This window comes from Macrobrachium rosenbergii, chromosome 47 (assembly GCF_040412425.1).
Source record: "Macrobrachium rosenbergii isolate ZJJX-2024 chromosome 47, ASM4041242v1, whole genome shotgun sequence".
In the NCBI taxonomy this organism is placed as follows: Eukaryota; Metazoa; Arthropoda; class Malacostraca; order Decapoda; family Palaemonidae; genus Macrobrachium; species Macrobrachium rosenbergii.
Window position 1 is genome coordinate 31998406 of NC_089787.1, and position 20019 is coordinate 32018424.

General features: G+C 35.9%; 1 protein-coding gene across 3 annotated transcripts in view; it reads left to right on the forward strand.

Annotated features, from left to right (window-relative positions):
• Window positions 1-17832, forward strand: part of LOC136830737 (putative helicase mov-10-B.1) — a 61165-nt gene extending 43333 nt beyond the window's left edge. For all 3 annotated transcript variants that reach the window (XM_067090546.1, XM_067090544.1, XM_067090545.1), the window contains exons 17-23: window positions 596-753; window positions 1013-1153; window positions 3015-3122; window positions 4744-4914; window positions 6834-6910; window positions 9959-10077; window positions 12012-17832. In XM_067090546.1, coding sequence (XP_066946647.1) covers window positions 596-753; window positions 1013-1153; window positions 3015-3122; window positions 4744-4914; window positions 6834-6910; window positions 9959-10077; window positions 12012-12094 — 857 coding nt within the window. In that variant the 3' untranslated portion in view covers window positions 12095-17832. The remainder of the gene's footprint in view (window positions 1-595; window positions 754-1012; window positions 1154-3014; window positions 3123-4743; window positions 4915-6833; window positions 6911-9958; window positions 10078-12011) is intronic.
• The last annotated feature ends 2187 nt before the right edge of the window (window positions 17833-20019 follow it).

Consider the following 20019-nt stretch of genomic DNA (forward strand, 5'->3'; position numbering starts at 1 on the left):
CATAAAATACATAAATGTACTGTAAAATTATTAACAAAGAAATAACGGACTGATGATAAACAATAACTTAGCAATTTTTGTTAGAAAATCTTTCAGTAGCTGGAAATTAGTGTCTGTTCTTCCAGTTTTTTGAAACCCTTGTCAGATTTAAAGAAACCATGCAAGCTGTCCATGGTGAATACATTGGCGACAAAGCGGAAAGTTGTTTGCTACCGTGCCATTCTAATATCTTGAGTCAGTTTGTATTCTATAAATTTTCATGCTTTGGCTGAATTTTGTGATTTTTTTTTTTTTTTTTTGTATTTTCTGAAGCCATATAAATCCAGATTTATATATTTTGCAAAGTATGTAGGTAGAGGAGTCTGTACTTGGGGTGTATGAAGTTCATAGTGGTAATCTCTGACTTGACCTGCATTCAAAAAGAACATGGAAGAGCCTACTGCCTGAGCACTTGTCATAGGCAATGCTATGCCCTTGAAACAAGCCTCTTACCATGCTATGAGTGCCTATTTCTTGGTTATAGTATTGAGACATTGGCATATGACCAGTTTATTGTGGTGAATTTTAGAAATTATAGTTTTATTGTATCTTTCAGATAAATCATATCTTGAAAGGCTGATGGAAAAACCCATCTATCAGCCAGAGCACAATCAACATAACAGACAAGTTGTAACCAAACTGCTGAATAACTACAGATCGCACAAGGATATTTTGAAAGAGTCTAATGAAATGTTTTACAACAATGAATTGAAGGTGTGTATTGGTTGTTCCTAAGTAATTTAGTGATTATGGTATTTGGTGATGTATAAGTACTGTATGGGTAAATGACACCCTGCCCCTATTTCAGCAGGGAATTTAGAAAAAAATTTTAACTGCAGACTTATTACTCACGTTTGTTCCTAGTCCAAATGCAATAGGATTTATTTTAAAGCTAATACAATAAGGTTTGTACTTAATTTCCTATGTACTAGTTGAATGTTTATTTTAAGTAACCTAAATTTCTCAATTTCAGTCATGTGGTGACCAGGTGTTGGTCAACTCTTTGTGCAACTGGGAACACTTACCTAAGAGAAATTTCCCTTTGATTTTCCATGGAGTGAAAGGAAAAGATCAGAGGGAGGGAAATTCTCCAAGTTTCTTTAATCCTTTAGAGGTAAGTGCATTTCAGGAGGGGGGGGGAGGGGAGGAGGAGGAGGTGGTGGTGGTGGTGGTGGTGGTGGTGGTGGTGGTGGTGGTTCCGTCCCTGGCTGAGCGCCGCTGGGGAGGGGAGGAGGTGGGAGAGGGGAGGAGGAGGAGGTGGTGGTGGTGGTGGTGGTGGTGGTGGTGGTGGTGGTTCCGTCCCTGGCTGAGCGCCGCTAACCGAAAATCACCGATAATAGTGCCGAAGACCCCGCCTAACGGCACTGTTAACCGGTCAGAGCCGAAATCCTCACTTAATGGCGCTGTTAATTGGAGATCGGCTCCGAAATACCTTCTTAATGTCTTAACGGCCCCGTTAACCGGAGATCAGTGCCGAAAATCCAGTTAACAATGTTGCTACCCAAGCGCTGTAACACCAAAACGCTGTTAACCAATGCCTATTGTAAGCGGGGGACTGCCAGTATATAACTGCCTCCCAGTTTCTGGATACCCATGGCACCTCTACTGCTTCCTTGTTTTCAGTCATTCGTGCTTATATATTTGATCCCTTGACCTTGTGCAGTGCTGGGTTCCCACCACCCTGGCTACTCTTACTGTTTATCCCACTCCAGTGTATCATGTACCAGTGCTGTTTCGTTTGCATCAGCTCCCTAGTGCCTGCATTGCTTTGGGTAGCCCAGGGCCCCCATTTCATAGACTCTTTTGCTTTCAACTTTTGCACCTTCTCCAGCCCAGTCTTTTCTGGTATGCTGTCACCATTGCACCTTCTCCAGCCCAGTCTTTTCTGGTATGCTGCCACCATATCCAGTGTTCTTGACCTCCCCAGTGCTGTTGGTGCCTGTTGTCCACTCCTCTACTTCTGGTAGCTTACCTGCAACTTCAAGCTTGGTTGTAGGCTGGTTTCTTGCTTGCCGCTTGTGACAGAGTTATGCCAGTATCCTTTATTGTTCTCAACTGCTTCCTCTAGGATTCGTTGCCTGTCTGCGTACTCTAAAGCACTAGCTCTGCTCAAGTTATGTACTGATTCTTATTGCTCATGTACCTCTAGTTCTTCCCAGCTTTGTTTCTGCTCTTGTTTTCTGTTCAAAAGAGAGTTGAGTTTGATGACTTCTTTGAGACTATTAACTTTTCTGATAATGCTGAAGATCTGCTTGTTCTGCAGGTTAGCATTTTGTTCCTTGAGGTCCTTAATTGGGTGTGTAAAATCTTCAAAATTGGTTGCTCTTCTCAACCTGTGTCCAGACCTTCAACAACCACCCTTCATAGGGACGCTGCAGTTCCACTACTTAAACCTTCAAGCTTCCTTTAGCCAGACCCTTAGATTATATTCATATGGATGGGGTAATGCAAATGGCTGGTTGTTGCTCCTGGGTTTAGTTCATCAGTTGTCTTATTTGGACCTGAAGTACTGGAATTAGTATCAGATTAAAGGATACTCTTCACAGGCTCACTTTCCCACCTTGTTGAAGACGTCTATTGCCAGGGAAGCCCCACCTTTTCAGACCCCTCTCTGTTTGATGGTTGGCCTTTATTTTTTACATTTTTAAAATGAGATACCGACAGATGCCAGAAGCCACCAATTCCTTGCATATACAATTGTATTTTTTTTTTTTACTGGTTTCCAGCTGGTGCCAGAAGGTTTATCCTAATGTTAAGACTGCAGGTATGTTATGAAAAATACAAATTAACTAAAAATTTGTCATAAAATTTCCATTACAGTAGCATAAGTGGTCTTATTGAACTAATTTGTAACTAAACAGTTTTAGAAAAGGGCCTCCATGAAGACAATGAATTTTAATAGAGGTTTTAGGTAATGTAGTTTTCCTTAAACTTGATGATGTATATTTATTATAAAGTATGTCTATTTCAAACAGGTATCATGTGTAATAGACTACACAAAGAAGCTGCTGGATTCTCGAAATCCAAAGATACATGGTCGTGAAATTGGAATAATCACACCTTACAGGAGACAAGTAGAGAAGGTAAAGTTGTGACAGTTGCCAGTGAAATTTATTCTGTAAGATTTGATTCACTTATGAGAAGACAGTACTTCTTTTGACCATTGACTCATGGATTGTATTAAAAATATTACGAAGATTGCTAGGGAGTTTAAGAAATAGTTTTTTAGACCCTTATAGTCATCTCATGGCATTTTTAGGCTCTTGACATCTTTCATTGGTCACTTTCATTAGTTCTAAGTCAACTCTCTCTCTCTCTCTCTCTCTCTCTCTCTCTCTCTCTCTCTCTCTCTCTCTCTCTCTCTCTCTCTCTCTCTCTCTCTCTCTCTCTCTCTCTCTCTCTCTCTCTCTCTCTCTCTCTCTCTCTCTCTCTCTCACTGATATTCACATAGCATTTACATCAGTGACAAATTTTCATAACTCATTTTTTCCCAAACTTGATGTTTGCTGTAATTTGAAGTTTTCACATTCTCTTTAGCTGTCATTTACTAACATTGTCTTTATACAAGGATTGGGCCATGTATGGTGTTCATTAGATATCTGTAGGTCAGGCAAGTGCATTATGCTTAGACACTTTATGAAATGCCAAGAACTTTGGTTATGTTGTTTCCTAAATCATATTTAGAACTTCTGGTTTAAACTAGTCTTAAGATCACATTGATATTGTGGCCATTCCAACTAGTTTTAAGATCACATTGATACTGTGGCCATTCCAACTAGTTTTAAGATCACATTGATAATATGGTCATTCCAACTAGTCTTAAGGTCACGGTGATACTGTGGCCATTCCAACTAGTCTTAAGATCACATTGATACTGTGGCTATTCCCATGTTCTTGCTTAGTATTCCATCTCTGACATGTGCTTGAAGTACTTTGTGTTGTTATCTAATATCCAACCATCATTGCTGCCTATAACTAATTTCAGCCAAAACTTGTTTTTTGAAATTACCAAAGTTTCTTGAAGGTGTTTAGTATCTTTTTGCTTTTATTATTCACACAGTACAAATAATACAAAAATAACGTAGCTCACAAAAAAAAAAAAATTAGTGAGCAGTTTCATTTGCTCAGTATGGGTCATATGTGCTGTTTGACCTTGTTTGGCAGGCAGGTAGCACTGCTTGCCCCCATCCCCTCTCCCAAGTTTCTGGAGATGAAATAGAAAATAATTATTGTATATATTCATATCTTGTGGCATTTACAGGCTTAAATTTTAAATTATTTTCAGGGTTAAGTCATCTGTGATGAACAGTCACAAAAAACTCATAAATGTCATAAATGTAGGGAACCTGTATATGGAAGTACTATCAAGTATGGCAAATTATCCCCTGTTGTTGAAGTTTGAATTATCCCTGTTGTTGAAATATCTTAGGATGATGGAAGTGAAAAACTGTCATTACTATGGTATTTTCTGTGAGTGTATGTATTAAACCTTAAAACTTTTAAGCCGAAAAATGTTTTGACATCCTGGATAGTACCATATTTAAAAACTGATTTGAAGTGATTATGCCCTCTTAAAACTCAAGAACGTATAGTAAGTCGCAGTTTTAAACAATGGTTATATATTTGGTTGGATTCTATAAGAATTCATGGCATGTGTTAGTTAATTGATCGTATTTTTAAATTCATTTATTCATTGTGTACCAGATAAGGGAACAGTTGGGCAAGGCAAGAATAGCCAAGGACATAAAAGTAGGCTCACCTGAGGAGTTCCAAGGAGATGAGAGAAGAGTGATAATAATATCAACTGTACGTGCCTCATCAGATCAGCTTTCCTTTGATGAGATCTTCAAATTAGGTTTTCTACGAAATCCCAAAGTAAGTTCAAAAATCCCAACCCTGTTTTGAAGATGACTGTAGTTTATATAAGAGAATGGTAAGGAAAACAACAAGATTCCATCAGTATAGTTCAAGAGTTTGTAGATTCAGGTGTAGGGAACATGGATTTAGGTTTACTCTAGTTGATATCAGGAGATGGTGATTATGGTTGCAAGACAGAGAAATATGGATTTCAAATTGTGACATTATTCTCTGGGTATTCGTCTGCAAAGAAAATGTTCCTTAATCCCGTTGACTGTAAAATCAACAAGGTAAGATTTTAGTAGTGTGTTTTGTTCTTGAAGAAACAGCATGAAAATTTTTTCTAGGACCTCTTCAGCTCCGTTCCATGAGAGTCATTTTCGTTTCTCGGTGCCTTTGAAAGACTTATTTACTTGTATTTTTATGTTTTTGTCCCAGAGAAGGTATAAGTAGAGGGAAATTTCTAGTTAATGTTTAAGGGCTGTGGACTGCATATGTATAATCCCAAGAGTAATTAGTGCTGTCATTGTTTATTCCCAATAGTGGTTGGTGCCTTTCTACACTGTAAAGAGTGATCAATATAGTTGTGACCTGAATGTTGGCAGTTTTCCCCTTTCTCATAGTCCTCCAGTGAATGGATTCCAGTCCATGTATTAGTTCTGAAAATAATGTCTTGTCCAGTCAAGCTGAATGGCTCCTTGGCTAGAATCCTGTACCTAGTTCCTTGCTAAATGGTTTCATAACCCAAGTTAGTGATGAGTGTTTCCAGGACTGTGATTAGTTCCTAATGACCATATCCATGTTCACTGTGACTAGTCGCAGGCATTCTTCTTGATTCAACCTGTACCTTTTTGTTCCTCATTGCTTCTCTTCATATGTCCAAACCAAGTTAATCTTTGAGACCTGTCTTATTTTATTCCAGCCATTTGATACCATAAAATTTAATAATCTCAGTTTACAACTTTCCAAAATTTCCTAATTTTTCCTTGTCAATGCCAAAGAAAATTATAGTAATAACTTGTACAAAATATCAGACAAGTGACTTGTAGGCACAATGCACCTAGTAACAAATTTAAGCAAGTCTGTGACGTGAATCTAATAATGTATTGAAGTGTAGTGAAGGGAACTTCTGTATTCATGTCCATGACTAAACTGAGAGCATTATGGCAAGAAAACCTCACGTGTGAAATGAAGCAGTTTAGTGGTGTCTTCTGTCTTGCAAAAATGAGGTTTGCTGTAATAATTGAAATGCAGTATTTGCAGAATAAAAATATGCAATGTTGATCAGTCGTAGAATTTCCCCTTATGTTAATATAGTTTGGTTTGAACAAGTTTGTCTTTATTTTTATGTCTGGAATATTTAAGACAGGAGTTAATCAGTTAAGTCTTGCTATGTTTAGAAACTTTTGAGTTTTTGGTAAATTTGATTTTAAATACACTTGTTTTCTCTCTTGCCAGAATATTGGTAAATTTGATTTTAAATAAACTTGTTTTCTCTCTTGCCAGAATATCATGGCATTGACATCATATTTTAGCTGACAGGGGTTTGGAATCTTGATGTAATATAAGCAGTAATGCTCTTATGACAAACTACAGCCACCATCTTAGAAACATTTTTTAAGCTAGGTTATATTTGTTCTTAATAGCTTTTTTATGAGTAAATTTCTATATTTTTTATATTAATAAACATACGTGAATGTATTCTTGTACTCAAGTAGTATTTAAATATCTATTTTAAATATTAGCATATAAGTCACATTCAGGAGACTTTATGCCTGTACTCAGTACTTCTGTGTAAAACTAAGCATGCTGTTCAAAGTTGCTTTTTAAAAAATTGTTTTGCTGTTGGTAAGGATTTAGCAAGATATATATATAGGAGTTTTGTTTACTTTACAGAGATTCATAAGATATATATAGGAGTTCTGTTTACTTTACAGAGATTCAATGTTGCAGTTACTCGTGCTAAGGCTTTATTGATAGTAATTGGATGTCCACAAATACTCCAGTTGGACAAGTAAGTCCTGAGATTTTACTGTTTGTTTTAGGGAAAGTGTTCAGGGTTCAGTGTTGAAAAGTAGTTAACATGAATTGAAGAATGTGCTTTACTGTATTTTTTATGTCATTTACTTTTGATTAGTTTATATTTTCTACAAAACATTAGATTTATTGTAATCAGTCAAACATTAATTGAAGATTGTGCTTTATTTTTATCTCATTTACCTCTGATTAGTTGATATTTTCTGCAAAACAGTAGATTTTTGTTCCCAATTTTTAACAATATACAGAAGATGGCCAACTGTAAACTGTGATCTGTGAGTAAATGAAGAGCAATGTGATTATTGCTTAGTGTATGCAAGAGGGGATGTGGATTCTTGGCTGTAATGGTATTAATTTTGTTCCCTTTGTTCCAATGAGAATATAAACCTCCATCTTATACGTGAATATCTTTAGCAAAAGCTGGTGTAGTAATTGAAGCAAGCAATTGAAAACAAATGTGTAAGGGGTAGGGCTTCCCCTGTCATTTGACCAGAAACATTACTTATTCTTCAAACACTGCTGACTAGACATCTTGCACTGTGCTCACCATGGTCATTGTTAGGTATTATTTAGTATTTGAGTTGACTGATTGGTGACCTTATTTGTTTTTTGATTTTTGTAAGAATGATGTTACTGGATGATTCTTCTCATAAGGATTAGTGTAGTTATCCAAAGCATTAACATATATTTTCAAGGCCTATGAAATTAGACACAAAAAACATTGTCAGTGTTTTCAGAGGTAATGCACTGCTTTCTCTTGCCTGCATTAGTCTCTGTTCACCCTACTATTCCAACTTCACATCTAACAAATTATGAGGACATCAACAGGAAGTTTCAAGGTCTTCCTTCGGAGTAGTTAATGAGCAAAGAGTTTTCCAGGGCTGTTTGTATGGTAGAGAGGACATCTCTTCTTGATCTGTTCACAATATCCATGAGCAAAAAATTGCTTATGTATTGTCCCCCAGATGGATTCAGCAGTCTGAAGATGTATGCTTTAAAGCTCTTGCTGGACAATCTGAGTGTACATGCCTTTCCCCCATGGGCCTGCTCAGACAGGCCCTAGTGAAGTTGTAAATGTCATCATACATCAGGATGATCTTAATTACTCTAATCTGGCCCCAGGAAGAGTGGTTTATGGGCCCTCTGGATGTGGTCATTGACAAGCCTAAGGTTCTTATGCTGTGGAAAAAAAATGTCTGAAAAGAGCCACACTTTCACAAATCCCACAACTGACTGGAATTACTACATCTTAACACATGGAGCTTATCTAGTAAAGGTGTGAGAGAGAGAGAGTGAGAAGAAATTTCCTGCATTCAAGTGTATTCCAGTATTTGCAAACCTCTTTATCCATCTGAATGCAGAAGAAACTATCTTTATCTGTGGTAAAGGATACAAAGCAGCTCTTACTTGTGTCATCATTACTTGTGGTCTGAACTTCATCGTTTACTGGGATGTCTTAGACGTCATTAAACAGTTTGGTAAATCTTTCAAGAGCCCTCATGATGTTTGCCCCTTAGGTGGGATTTGATGTTGGTGTTTAAGAGCCTGGTTCATGCTGCCTGTAAGTGTAAACCTTTCTTAGTTATTTTGACCATGAAAACTAATTTGCTTCCCAGTGACCTTGGACCTTATAGAAGCATGTCAGCTTCATGCTGCAAATGTGATCCATTTGAAGAGCTGGTTACCTTTTGTGCAATCCTTCAGCCCTGGGTTTGTTTCCTAAATCTTTATAGTGCTCCTCACTTAACAGTTGCTTCTTGCTATCCCTGCTTTTCCTGTTATTTCCTCTCCTTGTGGGGATCTTAGTCCCATCAGGGCATTCAAGTTATTTGTGACAAACCTGCGAACCCCTTTCTTTGAGCCTTTTCTTCACACCACTTCAGAAAGAAACAAAATTTGGTGAGCACTTTTTATCATCACTAGATTTTACTTTGGTAATGTAACTCATAAACATTTGGTTGCACTTACCTTAGTGTTATTTATCATTTCTCTTGATTTTTATGGGGAGTGACTTTCAAAGTAACCTTTGTACCTCATCTTGCTGGTGAGTGCTATATCTCATACTCATAGTCACTACTTGCTGGATACTTGGCAAGGCTTTGAATACCAGCACATTCACATGTGGAATTTGCTTTAGATCTTTTTCATCTCCAGCCCTCTACTCCTTCAATTGTTTGGTTACACCAGTGACACACAAATGGTTATACTGGCTATGTGTGACTAATGTAGTATTTACAGAAAATCATTTTTTGTACACACCTGATAACCCATTATTGGTAAATAAAGTCACACCCATCCCTTTTAAAAATATGATCATAATAACCCATTATTGGCAGATAAAGCCACACCCATCCCTCCTTTCAGTCTTGCCTCTTTACATACAATTACACAAAAAGTGATCTGAAATTCCATACTTACCTGTAATTCTGATTGGTGCCTACACAGTAGGCTACAATTTGTTTGATAGACAAAGGCTGGCAAACATGGGATATGCTGGACACAGTACAAAGTGTAATTATATGTGGCAAAGGACACTCTTGGTTTGTTTTGTGAAAAGTTGTAATCCATACTACTGTATGGAGAGAATTCATGTGGATCAGTTTGCTATGTGGAGACACTTTTGGGCTACTAGATAACAGAACTTCTCAGAAACATTGGCAAAACGTACAGATAATGTAAAATATAATTAATTTTTGTATATAATGCACACTTCATGCTGTAAGTTTGGACTATGCATGGGTATTACCATGTGGATTTTATGTAGCAACAAATCCTCCAGCTTATATTACAAGAATGCTGTTTTTATTATGCATGTAACATATGGCACCCAAAAAACTTGTATGGAGAAAAAAATTATATATGTATATATATATATATATATATATATATATATATATATATATATATATATATATATATATATATATTTATTTATTTATTTATTTATTTATTTATTTATTTATTTATTTATTTATTAAAATTAATGTCTGTGACTTGTATAGGTAGCTTAATTATGCAATTTCAGACACTGGAATAAGTTATTGACCTTTGTGCGAGAGAGGAAAGGGTACTGTGGGGCTCCAATGACTGAAGAAACACAAGATTATGACGACATCCTTAGACGCTTTGACATGTTAAATCTCCGTAAGTATATCTTTTTCATTTTAACTAGTGCTCATAATTCTTTTCCCCTTTATTATTATGAGTGTCATTGGGGTGTAAAAACGTCAATAGCAAGACAATATATACCATATTTCATGCCATTAAAGGCACTATTTTTTCCTTCTAAATTAAGTCTCCAAAGTTTACTGTGAATCTTAGAGGTTGAAGGTGCATTTTTCATAGTGCTATCCTAACTCCGGAGGTTATCTTTGCTAGATAGTAATCAGAACCCCTGTCTATGCCTAATTTAGTAGAACTTAATGAGAAAAATTGCTGAAATTATGTAATATAAACACACTTATTATACTAAATCTTCAGAGACACTCACTTTTTTCCCCCGAAATAAGTCTCAAAAGTTTACTGTGAATTGTAAAAGCTGAGTGGTGCATTCTTCATAGCCCTATCCCAACCCAAGAGGAAGGTCTTCTATGCTAGATAGTACTGTAATTGGAACCCGTTTATGCCTAAATTTAGTAGGACTAGTATGAAACTTGATGAAATTATGTAATATAAACACTTCTACAAAATCTTCAGTTAATACAAAGATGAAGGCCACAGTAGAAATTTAATACAAAAACAGTTGGATTTTGTGGATCAAGTGATCCAGTCCAAATTGTGCCTGTCCCTTCAGTCCTGTTTCTCGCTGACAGCAACTGTGGAGTGTAATAATTTTCTTTGATGCTTACTGCTTTGTAGTTACTATTTACATTATGATACTTGTTCTGGGGTCATCAAAAGGCTTACTTGTGACTTCTGGTACTTTCAAACACAAAAAATTCAAAATCATTAATTAACGTTATCCATGAACATAAATCTCTACTTATCCATGAAGAGAATTTTTTTAAAATTTAAGTAATACAGACATGGTAAATTTGTTTATGCTGTGAGGAATTGTGTTAAATTTCTCTTCTGATGACCATTAGTTTATTGGTATCCCCGGTTTGTTTTCCGTGTAAAATCGTCGTGAAGCCGGAACATCGTCGAAAATCGTCAAAAATCATAAGAAAACCTTAAATGCTCTGATTGAAAACGATGTAAACTGCATTATTATTGAGTTTTACTTCAAAAAACCTTCAAATTATGATTATTCTGCCACCATTTCTTCCGATCTTAATTTCTGATGAATATATTTGAAAAGCTTGAACGTAAGGCGGAACCGCTGTAAACCGGGACTGCCTGTATTTCAATTTTTGTATGGTAAATTGTAAAGGAATAAAATTCTTTTAGACCACAGATCTTAAATACTCTGCTCACTATTTCCTAAGCAAAACTGTAGGATCTTTTGACTCATTCCAGAAGTTTCCATGTTTTGAGATATGTCGTGCATTTATGGTTAATGTTTTTTTGTTTTAAAATGAAACAATTGATATGCTGATTAAGAAGTGATGAGTAGATAAGGAAAGAAGCTTTATAACAAAGAATGAATAAGCAGACAGTGAGGAAAAAGGTTTTTGACAACAGATGTGGAATACGTAGAAGAAAATAGGTTTTGAGAAGTAGTATTAATGTAGGTATCTAGTTTCATATTTTATCAAGCTGGTAATTAAATGGCTACAAGTTTGTTCTAGCATCGTTAATGGAATTCAACAGTGGGTGAATACAATGCATTCTTACTATGAAGATGCCAGCTCATAACTAGTATGATATTAATTTCACATTGATATTGCTATTATTTTTTTACATACGCTTACAATGTGTCCAATGCCATTGGAATATCTTGAAAGTGGTGAAATCAGGATTTCAATAAGATCAGTTGTACTTGATTTTTCATTGAAAGCTTAGAAAACATTGCTTGCTTGACTGGATAACATGTACTTTAACTATGTATTAAGATTTGCAAGATACCATTTTTTTAAGATATATGCAGGCTGTTTTGAGTCATTCAGGCTCATTACTAATGAATCTTATTTTCATAGGTCCTGTAGTGGGTGAAGGATCTGTCGAAGAAATAAGTGCCCGAGAGCTAGCAGAAGCCCCAGAATGGAGAATGGAGTGTTGAGCATTGAGTAACAAGAGACGCTTACCTCTTGTGTTACTTACTTGTGACACTGAACATTTTATTTTCTGTATGTAATGCTATATACAGTTGAGGAATGCATTATTGAAAGTAACATTTTTAACACAACGACCAACATATTAGTTTTGCAGGAAATACAAGGAAAATGTGCACAAGTTTAGTGTGGTATTATAGTTAACCATCTGACAAATTTTTACTGCAGTATGTTAGTAAATGATTCATTCACATTTTTACCATAATGGATTCATTCTTATTTTTATCGAAATTATCTTGCTAACATGTCAAGTATGGCACTATACTATGTACTAAATTACTCAAAAACCACATTTGCTCAGTCACCCAGTGAAAGAAAACTTGTGTAGTTTTTATAAATGCAAATTTTTTATTACCACTGATATGTAATAGTTATCTCAAGAAGCAGTTGATCAGTTAAAAAATAGGATTTATACATTACAGCATGAATGAATTGCTATGAGTTTTGTACAAAGAACAATCAGTCCTATATTTAGGAAGTAGTATATTGATTGCTGTTATGTTGTTAGGTAATCAAATACAGTACTGTACTGTATATTTGGATAGAGTTTGTGAAAGCTTTATTTGATAGGTGTAGTAACAGAAGTATGTTTTTGATAGTGGATTTAGTAAAATATCTTGTTTAAATTGTGTTGGTTCATGATTTCAAATTTGGCATTACGTTGTAGTGTAAGACAGTGTACACATTTGTAGTTTAGGCTACTGAGTCACATTTATAAGACCTGATGCAAAGAAACTTGTACTGCCCACAGTGTGCCTTGCATGACGCACTGTAGCTAATACCCCTGTACGGGGAGAATCTGTAAGGTGATATATTACTGAATTTGATGTACTTTAGGTTTTTCATTGTTTTATACAATCTTTCTCAAGGTATTCAACTATGATCAGAGAAGGCAGGTTTTCACATGTACTGAAAATGTTTGTTCATGTTGGCACAGGCACAATTATGGTGCTTTTTGAAATCTTCCTGGTCTGTATTTGTTTTCTATCGGTTACTGTAGTTTCGTTGTAGGTACTTGAAATATATCCACCTAGTAAAACTGATATAACTGTATAGTTCAACTTGGTACAGATATAATTAGGCAGAACTTGTTAAAGTAGTCATGGAGATGTATTTCTTTAGTATAATTAACCTAAAACATTTCCTCATTGCATTGATTTGAACTAGGTAGTTCCTTTGAAAAAGGTTTATGAAACTTATGGAATGACCTCTTGATTGTCAACATGACTATTATATTTTCCTTTCCTGCCTTCTCTACTCATATACATCCTTGAAATGTTAGGTTTATTTTTGTATTTTAATGTTAAACTCTTCTGATACTGAGTAAGTCTTTTGGATCATAGTAGATCGTTCAGTATTGTTCATATATTTCTTTTATAGTAGAAATGTACTACAACCCAGTTTTATGTGATGTGATATAGTCGTCTAAGAGTACCACATATTGATTACTTAGTCTATAATCAGTTGGGAATGTTTAGCTAACCATTCATTTGGTAGCTTTAAATTTGATAACTGCTTTTAATATATTAGAGAAGCATATATGTCCCAACTTGACTAGTTGAGTTTTGTTAACTGAATTAGATGTATTACCATTAAGTCTTCCTAAGATATTCACAATGTTTTAGTAGGAAGGTTTTCTTCAAATTCAGTTAATTTGTATTTTTAAGAAACTGTAATTTAATAAATATAACCCAAACATGATCACTAATAAAGACAGATCCTTCCGGCCAGTTGTATGAGAGGAAAAATAATTAGTTCTGTGGTGTGGTTAAACTATTTATTAACAATAATTCTTTCCTACTGAAAATTGATATTTCATCATTCGATTTGTCATGCTACTTTCATTATGGTTAAGTTACAGTATGCATGTTTGTATGTTCATTATATTTGAGGACTCTTTATAGGGAAACTTAAGAATTTTGTTTCAAAAGTCTTATGATTTTGAAATTGGTTAATAGTGAGACCTTTAATATATTTCCTCTATATTTTTTTTGAAGAAACTTAAATTGAAATAACCATAGCCAAAACTTGCAGCGGAAGTATTTCATAAGAATATCCTTTCAACAAGAAATTTTCATACTGTAGCTGGAACATTGCAGTTTATCAGGGAGTCTTGATTAAAAGAAATTTAATGTACTTTTCAACTTTATACCAATGACTTTTCTTGTTTTATTTCGTTTTAAATTAACTAAATGCTTTTAGTAGTGATTTTGTTATGCAGTGCTCGACATACTTTTGATGATATTCAGAAACAGTGATATGCTCCAGCTATTGCCAAACAGCAGTAAAATGCCCCAGCTAATTCCCAAGCAGCATCCAGCACTATTTGATATGTTAATATTGTTATAAAAGAAGTTTAACCAGACCTACAAAGCAAAACTGTGATGCGAATATTTTATTTCCATTTTGTTGTTAGTCTTATCAGCATTTTAAAATGTGCATCATCACCATTAAAGTATTTATTGTTGAATTCCTTCCTGTGTCTTGTGCTTTTACTCTAGTCCAGGTCTTTGTGTATGTCATTTCGCTTGTATTCCCAGTGACCTCTATTGTGCTACTTTTGTATTCTCTAACATTTTTCCTCGTGTCTAAAAACTTGTTAACTGTAAATCAGTGTCAGTAAGAGATGCAAAATTCATGGCATACACAAATGGAAGGCTAGAGGTGGGACTGCATCTACTGTTCAGTTGTAGATGTTCAGTTCTCAAAACTATTGGTAGATGATACTGCTGTGACACTGGTGGTGGAGACAACTTTATGAGCTGTGATGATGATATGAGATGTGCTGAAGATGTACAATATTTTTTCTGCTGTTTGAAATTTACCCTTTCTATCAGATGTATTCTTCAACCAGGCTAGTACTCTATGTTGTTAGAAGTGGGGAATTTCTCCTTTTGTCATTTACCTGTGATTGACAACACTTGTGACCTCTGAAGGTAGAAGATCAGAGTTGTTTGCATTTCATCCCTTTCTCACCCATGTTAAAAGTGTCTGCATGTCATTCCGTTTTCATCCTTATTAAATGGTTCCCCTACACTGCTGACCTGCCCTCTACCTTGCCTTTAAATCAGGCATGCCTTGACCATTCATGCTAACAAGACTTGGCACTTTCTGGTGTAATAGACCAGTTTATCTGTTTACATGATATCTGCCATTCTCACATACATACCCCTTGAAAATAATACACATCTTATGCATAGTCCAATCTTTTCACCCTTATATACACTGAAAATTGTATTTGTTCCTGCAAGGACACAAACCATTGCCTTCTGCTTGGAGGGTCTTCTGCTCTCATGCATGAACTGGCTGTGAACGTTGGAACAAGGGCATGCCATGTTATAGATGGGGGCGGGAAGTTGGGGAATATCCCTCTCTACTCTACTCTCCGGTCTTATTGTGTATCACTACCAGTAGAGCAGACTTACCACTCTTCTGTCTTGTGTGACCTTTGGACTTGGACGAGTAGCTCATTACAGTCTTGTATTTACATTTTTGTTGATTTTATTTTGTCTCTAACATCTTTGTTGCCTTGTTTTTCTTAGTGGAGATGAAACAAGCAACAATGGTGTGGGAAACTTGATCAACCATGTGGTTGCTTCATGTCTCCCACTTTGATAGACCCAAATAAGCATTGTTCATTTTGTGGGGTAAAACCCGTGCATTAATTCTCCTCCTTTTGAAGAATATGCTGGTGGGTCTTTTCCTTTCCTAAGTGAGTCAAGTTTGGGAAATGTAGGAAGAAGGGCAGTAGATGTTCACCAGTATCATCTGTGGTGTATACCCTACCGAGGATGTTGCTGGATCCTTGAAGATCTTTCTATCTGCATGCTTCCAGTCCTTTACCACCTCTAAGAGTTTCCCCTACGAGTCCTTGGTTACCTTCCCTGTATGACTTGTGGTGTCTGCTTAAGTAGTGTAGTCACCTGAGCTCTTTTCAGAGAAGTGTCTTTTCAAAGTACCCAAGTTTGGCATAGTCTAGGAGTATGGATGGTGAGTGATCAGACTACTCCTTTCCTTTTGTGCTTACAAAAGCAAAATATGGGCTGAAGTACACACCAGGACGGATGAGATGCAGGTGTTTACATAACAAGCAAAGAGTTCTAATGTAGTTTAATCCTAGAACATATTTTCCTTCTCCCCTTTTCTGTAACGGGGGAAAAGTGGTATGTTAGAACTTTATTTCTAAACTCATTGCATGGTAATAGCCACTGACAAGCTTCCAACAGATGTGAAATTTCCTACAGGAGATGTCATGGTTCTTTGAACGCCTTCCTCAATGTACCGTTTGTTCATGCATGAAGAGGCCATTCTAGTCCAGAGTTCTGCTTCTCTGATCAACCTTTTCACTATTCAGTTAGAAGGTTGAGTTATGTCATCCGATTGCATATGTAACCAGGAGCATGATATTTCCAGGTAGGATCACACTCCGGCCAATTGCGGGGACTACCTACTTCCTCAAGGGTAAGTCTGCATAAAAGGCAATTGTTTGTAACCCCTTGGGAAAAAAAAAATATTAAGGCAATTTGTATATTTCCCAGGTATACAACCAAACCCTTTTATGAAGAACCCACCTACACCACCCTGCTTTTTCCTGTGGTTGAGGGAAAAAATGACCAAATAGTGTGGGTAGGGGTTATCCCCCACTCACCCCTCACCGCCACCACGGCATACCCTTGTTTCCAAGTTCATGGCTGGTTGACACATGCATGCTGAAAACTTTCTACAAAAAAGGCTTTGGTCTGTTCCTAGAAAAATAGAACCATAAACCTTGTATTTTTTTATATTAGTAATTTTAGCCATGTTGGTGGTTTCTAATCCATTCATCTTATTTGTTAATTTTCATTGTGTAGAGGCCAATGGACTGTGTTTTTCTTGTGCGAGATGAATGTATAAACAACTAAAATCAAGTTAGTTTAGTAGTAAAGTGAAGTAAGTTGCAAAAGCATTTTTTCATTTTTTTTAATCAGTGGAAGCATATGCATTATGTATTTTGTCATGGGCATTACCTTTTCTTAATACAGGAAACGTGTACATAGTTCGTTGTGGACATTACATTTTCTAAATACAGGAAGCACATACGTAGTTTGTTACGGACATTACCTTTTTTACAGGAAGCACATATGTAGTTTGTTACGGACATTACCTTTTTTTATTTACCTTACTTCTTGATACAGGAAGTATATACGTACTTTGTTATGGACATTATTACCTTTTTAAGGACAATACTTTCTCTTAATAGGGGGCATATGTGTAGTTTGTTAAGGACATTACTTTTTCTTAATATACAGTAGGAATCATAATCAGAGTTTTTTAGGGACTTTTTTTTCTTTAATATAGGAAAACTTTGTAATTTGACCTTTTTTTAATCCAGGGACATTTTGTACCAAATCTCAGTTTTGTTAATACAGGGAAATTGGGTAATTTTACCCTTTTTTTTTTATGTAGGTACTTTTTGTAACAAATCTCACTTTGTTCTTGAAGTTAATTTGGGTAATGTACTGATCTACTATGACAAGTGTATCAGAAATAATCTTAAACTTTCCTATAGGATTAAGTCCTTGTTATTCCATTTTATACTGAATTATGTATACCTCATATCAGTTTGTCATTATTATTGTTTAAATATATGATTTTGTGAATCCGTGTTATGATAAATGATTTCTTATAAATAAACTGTAAGATGGCTTGTATGATTTGATTTATTGAAGTTTGGTTATGAAGCTAAGCACTGTGGCAGTGTCAACCATTCAGTGCTTCACACTGAAAAGAGATGGGGCGAGTGGTTGAACAGAAAAATTGAAGGACACAACCTTTAGTAATGCCTACAGTGCACTGACACTACCCCTCTATGGGAACTTGTATTTTCTTCACTTTTTCTCATTGTACAGTATTAGTAGTGTAACATTTTTTATTAAAAAGAATTGGCAGGGGCATCAATAAACTTATGTCACCAGGAATAAGTGGCTACTATTCATCGCATGGTTTTGGATGATGCAGTGTTTGACTGGCCCCATTGACAGCTGATACCATGGGTGTCAGTGCTGGTCAGAGTATAGGAGAGAGCAGTATTTTTGGGATGAGAAGCCACCTATAAGTAGTTAGCACAAATGTTGATACAAACCAGAGACTGACCAGAATGGAAACTGCCAAGACAGTCAACTTTTTCCACTAGTGAGATTTTTATGGTTTACACTACTTTCTGTTGTTTTAGTTATAGTTTTGTTTTTCTCTAGAAATTGTTTTTTGTAATCGTCATCATTATTCTTGGGATTAACTTACCTTAATAGTTTTTTAAACTTTCACATGAATTTTTTAGAACTGTCCAAAACCTTGATATGGTTGATGCACATGCACCATTTTCATGAGTTTCCTTGTCTGTTATTTTTGTATTGTGAAATTTCTTGTGTTTTTAGACTTTGTATATTTTTTTTTTTATTTCAATGTACAGCATTAGATCAGTGTCTGGTTGAACTACAGGGCACCCACAAGTTATGGCAGCACCAACTGATGGTGTTCTGATCTTACAGCACTTTTTCAAATGAGTTTATCAAGAATAGGTATCTAGTTATGGTGCCTATTTATTAATAAGCACCGACTTATTGCAGAAATTGACTTATGGCACACCACAGGAAGGGAACCCCAGCCGTAAGTTGGAGACTGCCTGTACTGAATAATAGTAATTACTGGCAGTCCCAGACTTCTGTGTGGTTTCTGTTCCAGTGGGGCACTGTAAATTACTGGCAGTCCTAGACTTCGGTGTGGGTTCAGTTCCAGTGGGGCGCCATAAGTTGATTTCTGGTGTAAGTTGGTGCTTATTAATAAATAATTATGGCGCCTTAACTAGATAACTAATCTTGTAAGTGCCGTAACTAAATACCAATTGTTGATATATGTATTTGAAAAAGCGCCATAAGATTGGAATGCTTTAAGTTGGTGCCACCCTGTACATCTACTGGCAGTCCCCGGGCTATGGAGTGCCAACTTAAAGGTACTTGGCTCACAGCACCATTAACCAAATATTTCGGCGTTCTAAGTAGTCTTACAGCGCAGTTACCCGGTTTTATGGCGCAGTAAGTGCCAATTATTCTCAATATAATTATGATGTTCCAGTTTACGGCGTGCCGTCGGAAACAGAACCCACGCCATAAACCAGGGACTGCCTGTACTTGTGTCATCATGTGGTTATCTTTTTTGTCATAAGTGATGTTGTAAAGTACCCTGCTTTTTTTCTTTTGAGATTTCCTTTAAATTTCTATTTTTTTTTTTGTGCTATTAACAACATAGGACCTTTCTTCTCTCAAGATTTATGAAGGTGGTGTAACTTGGAGCTGCCAATTATGATCAGTGGATTTTTATTTTATTTTTTTGCAAAAACATTTTTTTGATAGTCGGCCCAAAGGCCAGGTCATTTATGTAGATAATGAAAAGCAAAGGACCATGCTTCAGACCCTGAGTCACATCACCTGTGGCTGCCAGTGGGACGATGCTACATCTGTGACAAATACTTATTTTGGTATAACCTATCTGCTATATAAACATATCCAATTCCACATGATTTCCTAGTATCTGTCTCTAAGCCATATAGTTATAGTTACTGGCATATTCCAAGGCATGAGCATGTATAAAGTTATTCTAGAAATCTTTTATGCTTGGCATGCGCTGGACTTCATGCCAAATTTTTGCCTTCTGTGTAAGGAGAGTCATTTTATATTTAAATTTTATCATCTCTATACTAAAGGATTCCACATTCTTATACCTACAGCTCAGCCTTGGTAGAATGGATGTCATGATTAAATATAGTGCAATATAACCGTAGGCCTTGGGAGAATACACATCATGATTCAGTACAATACAATGGTTATTCACAGGAGCA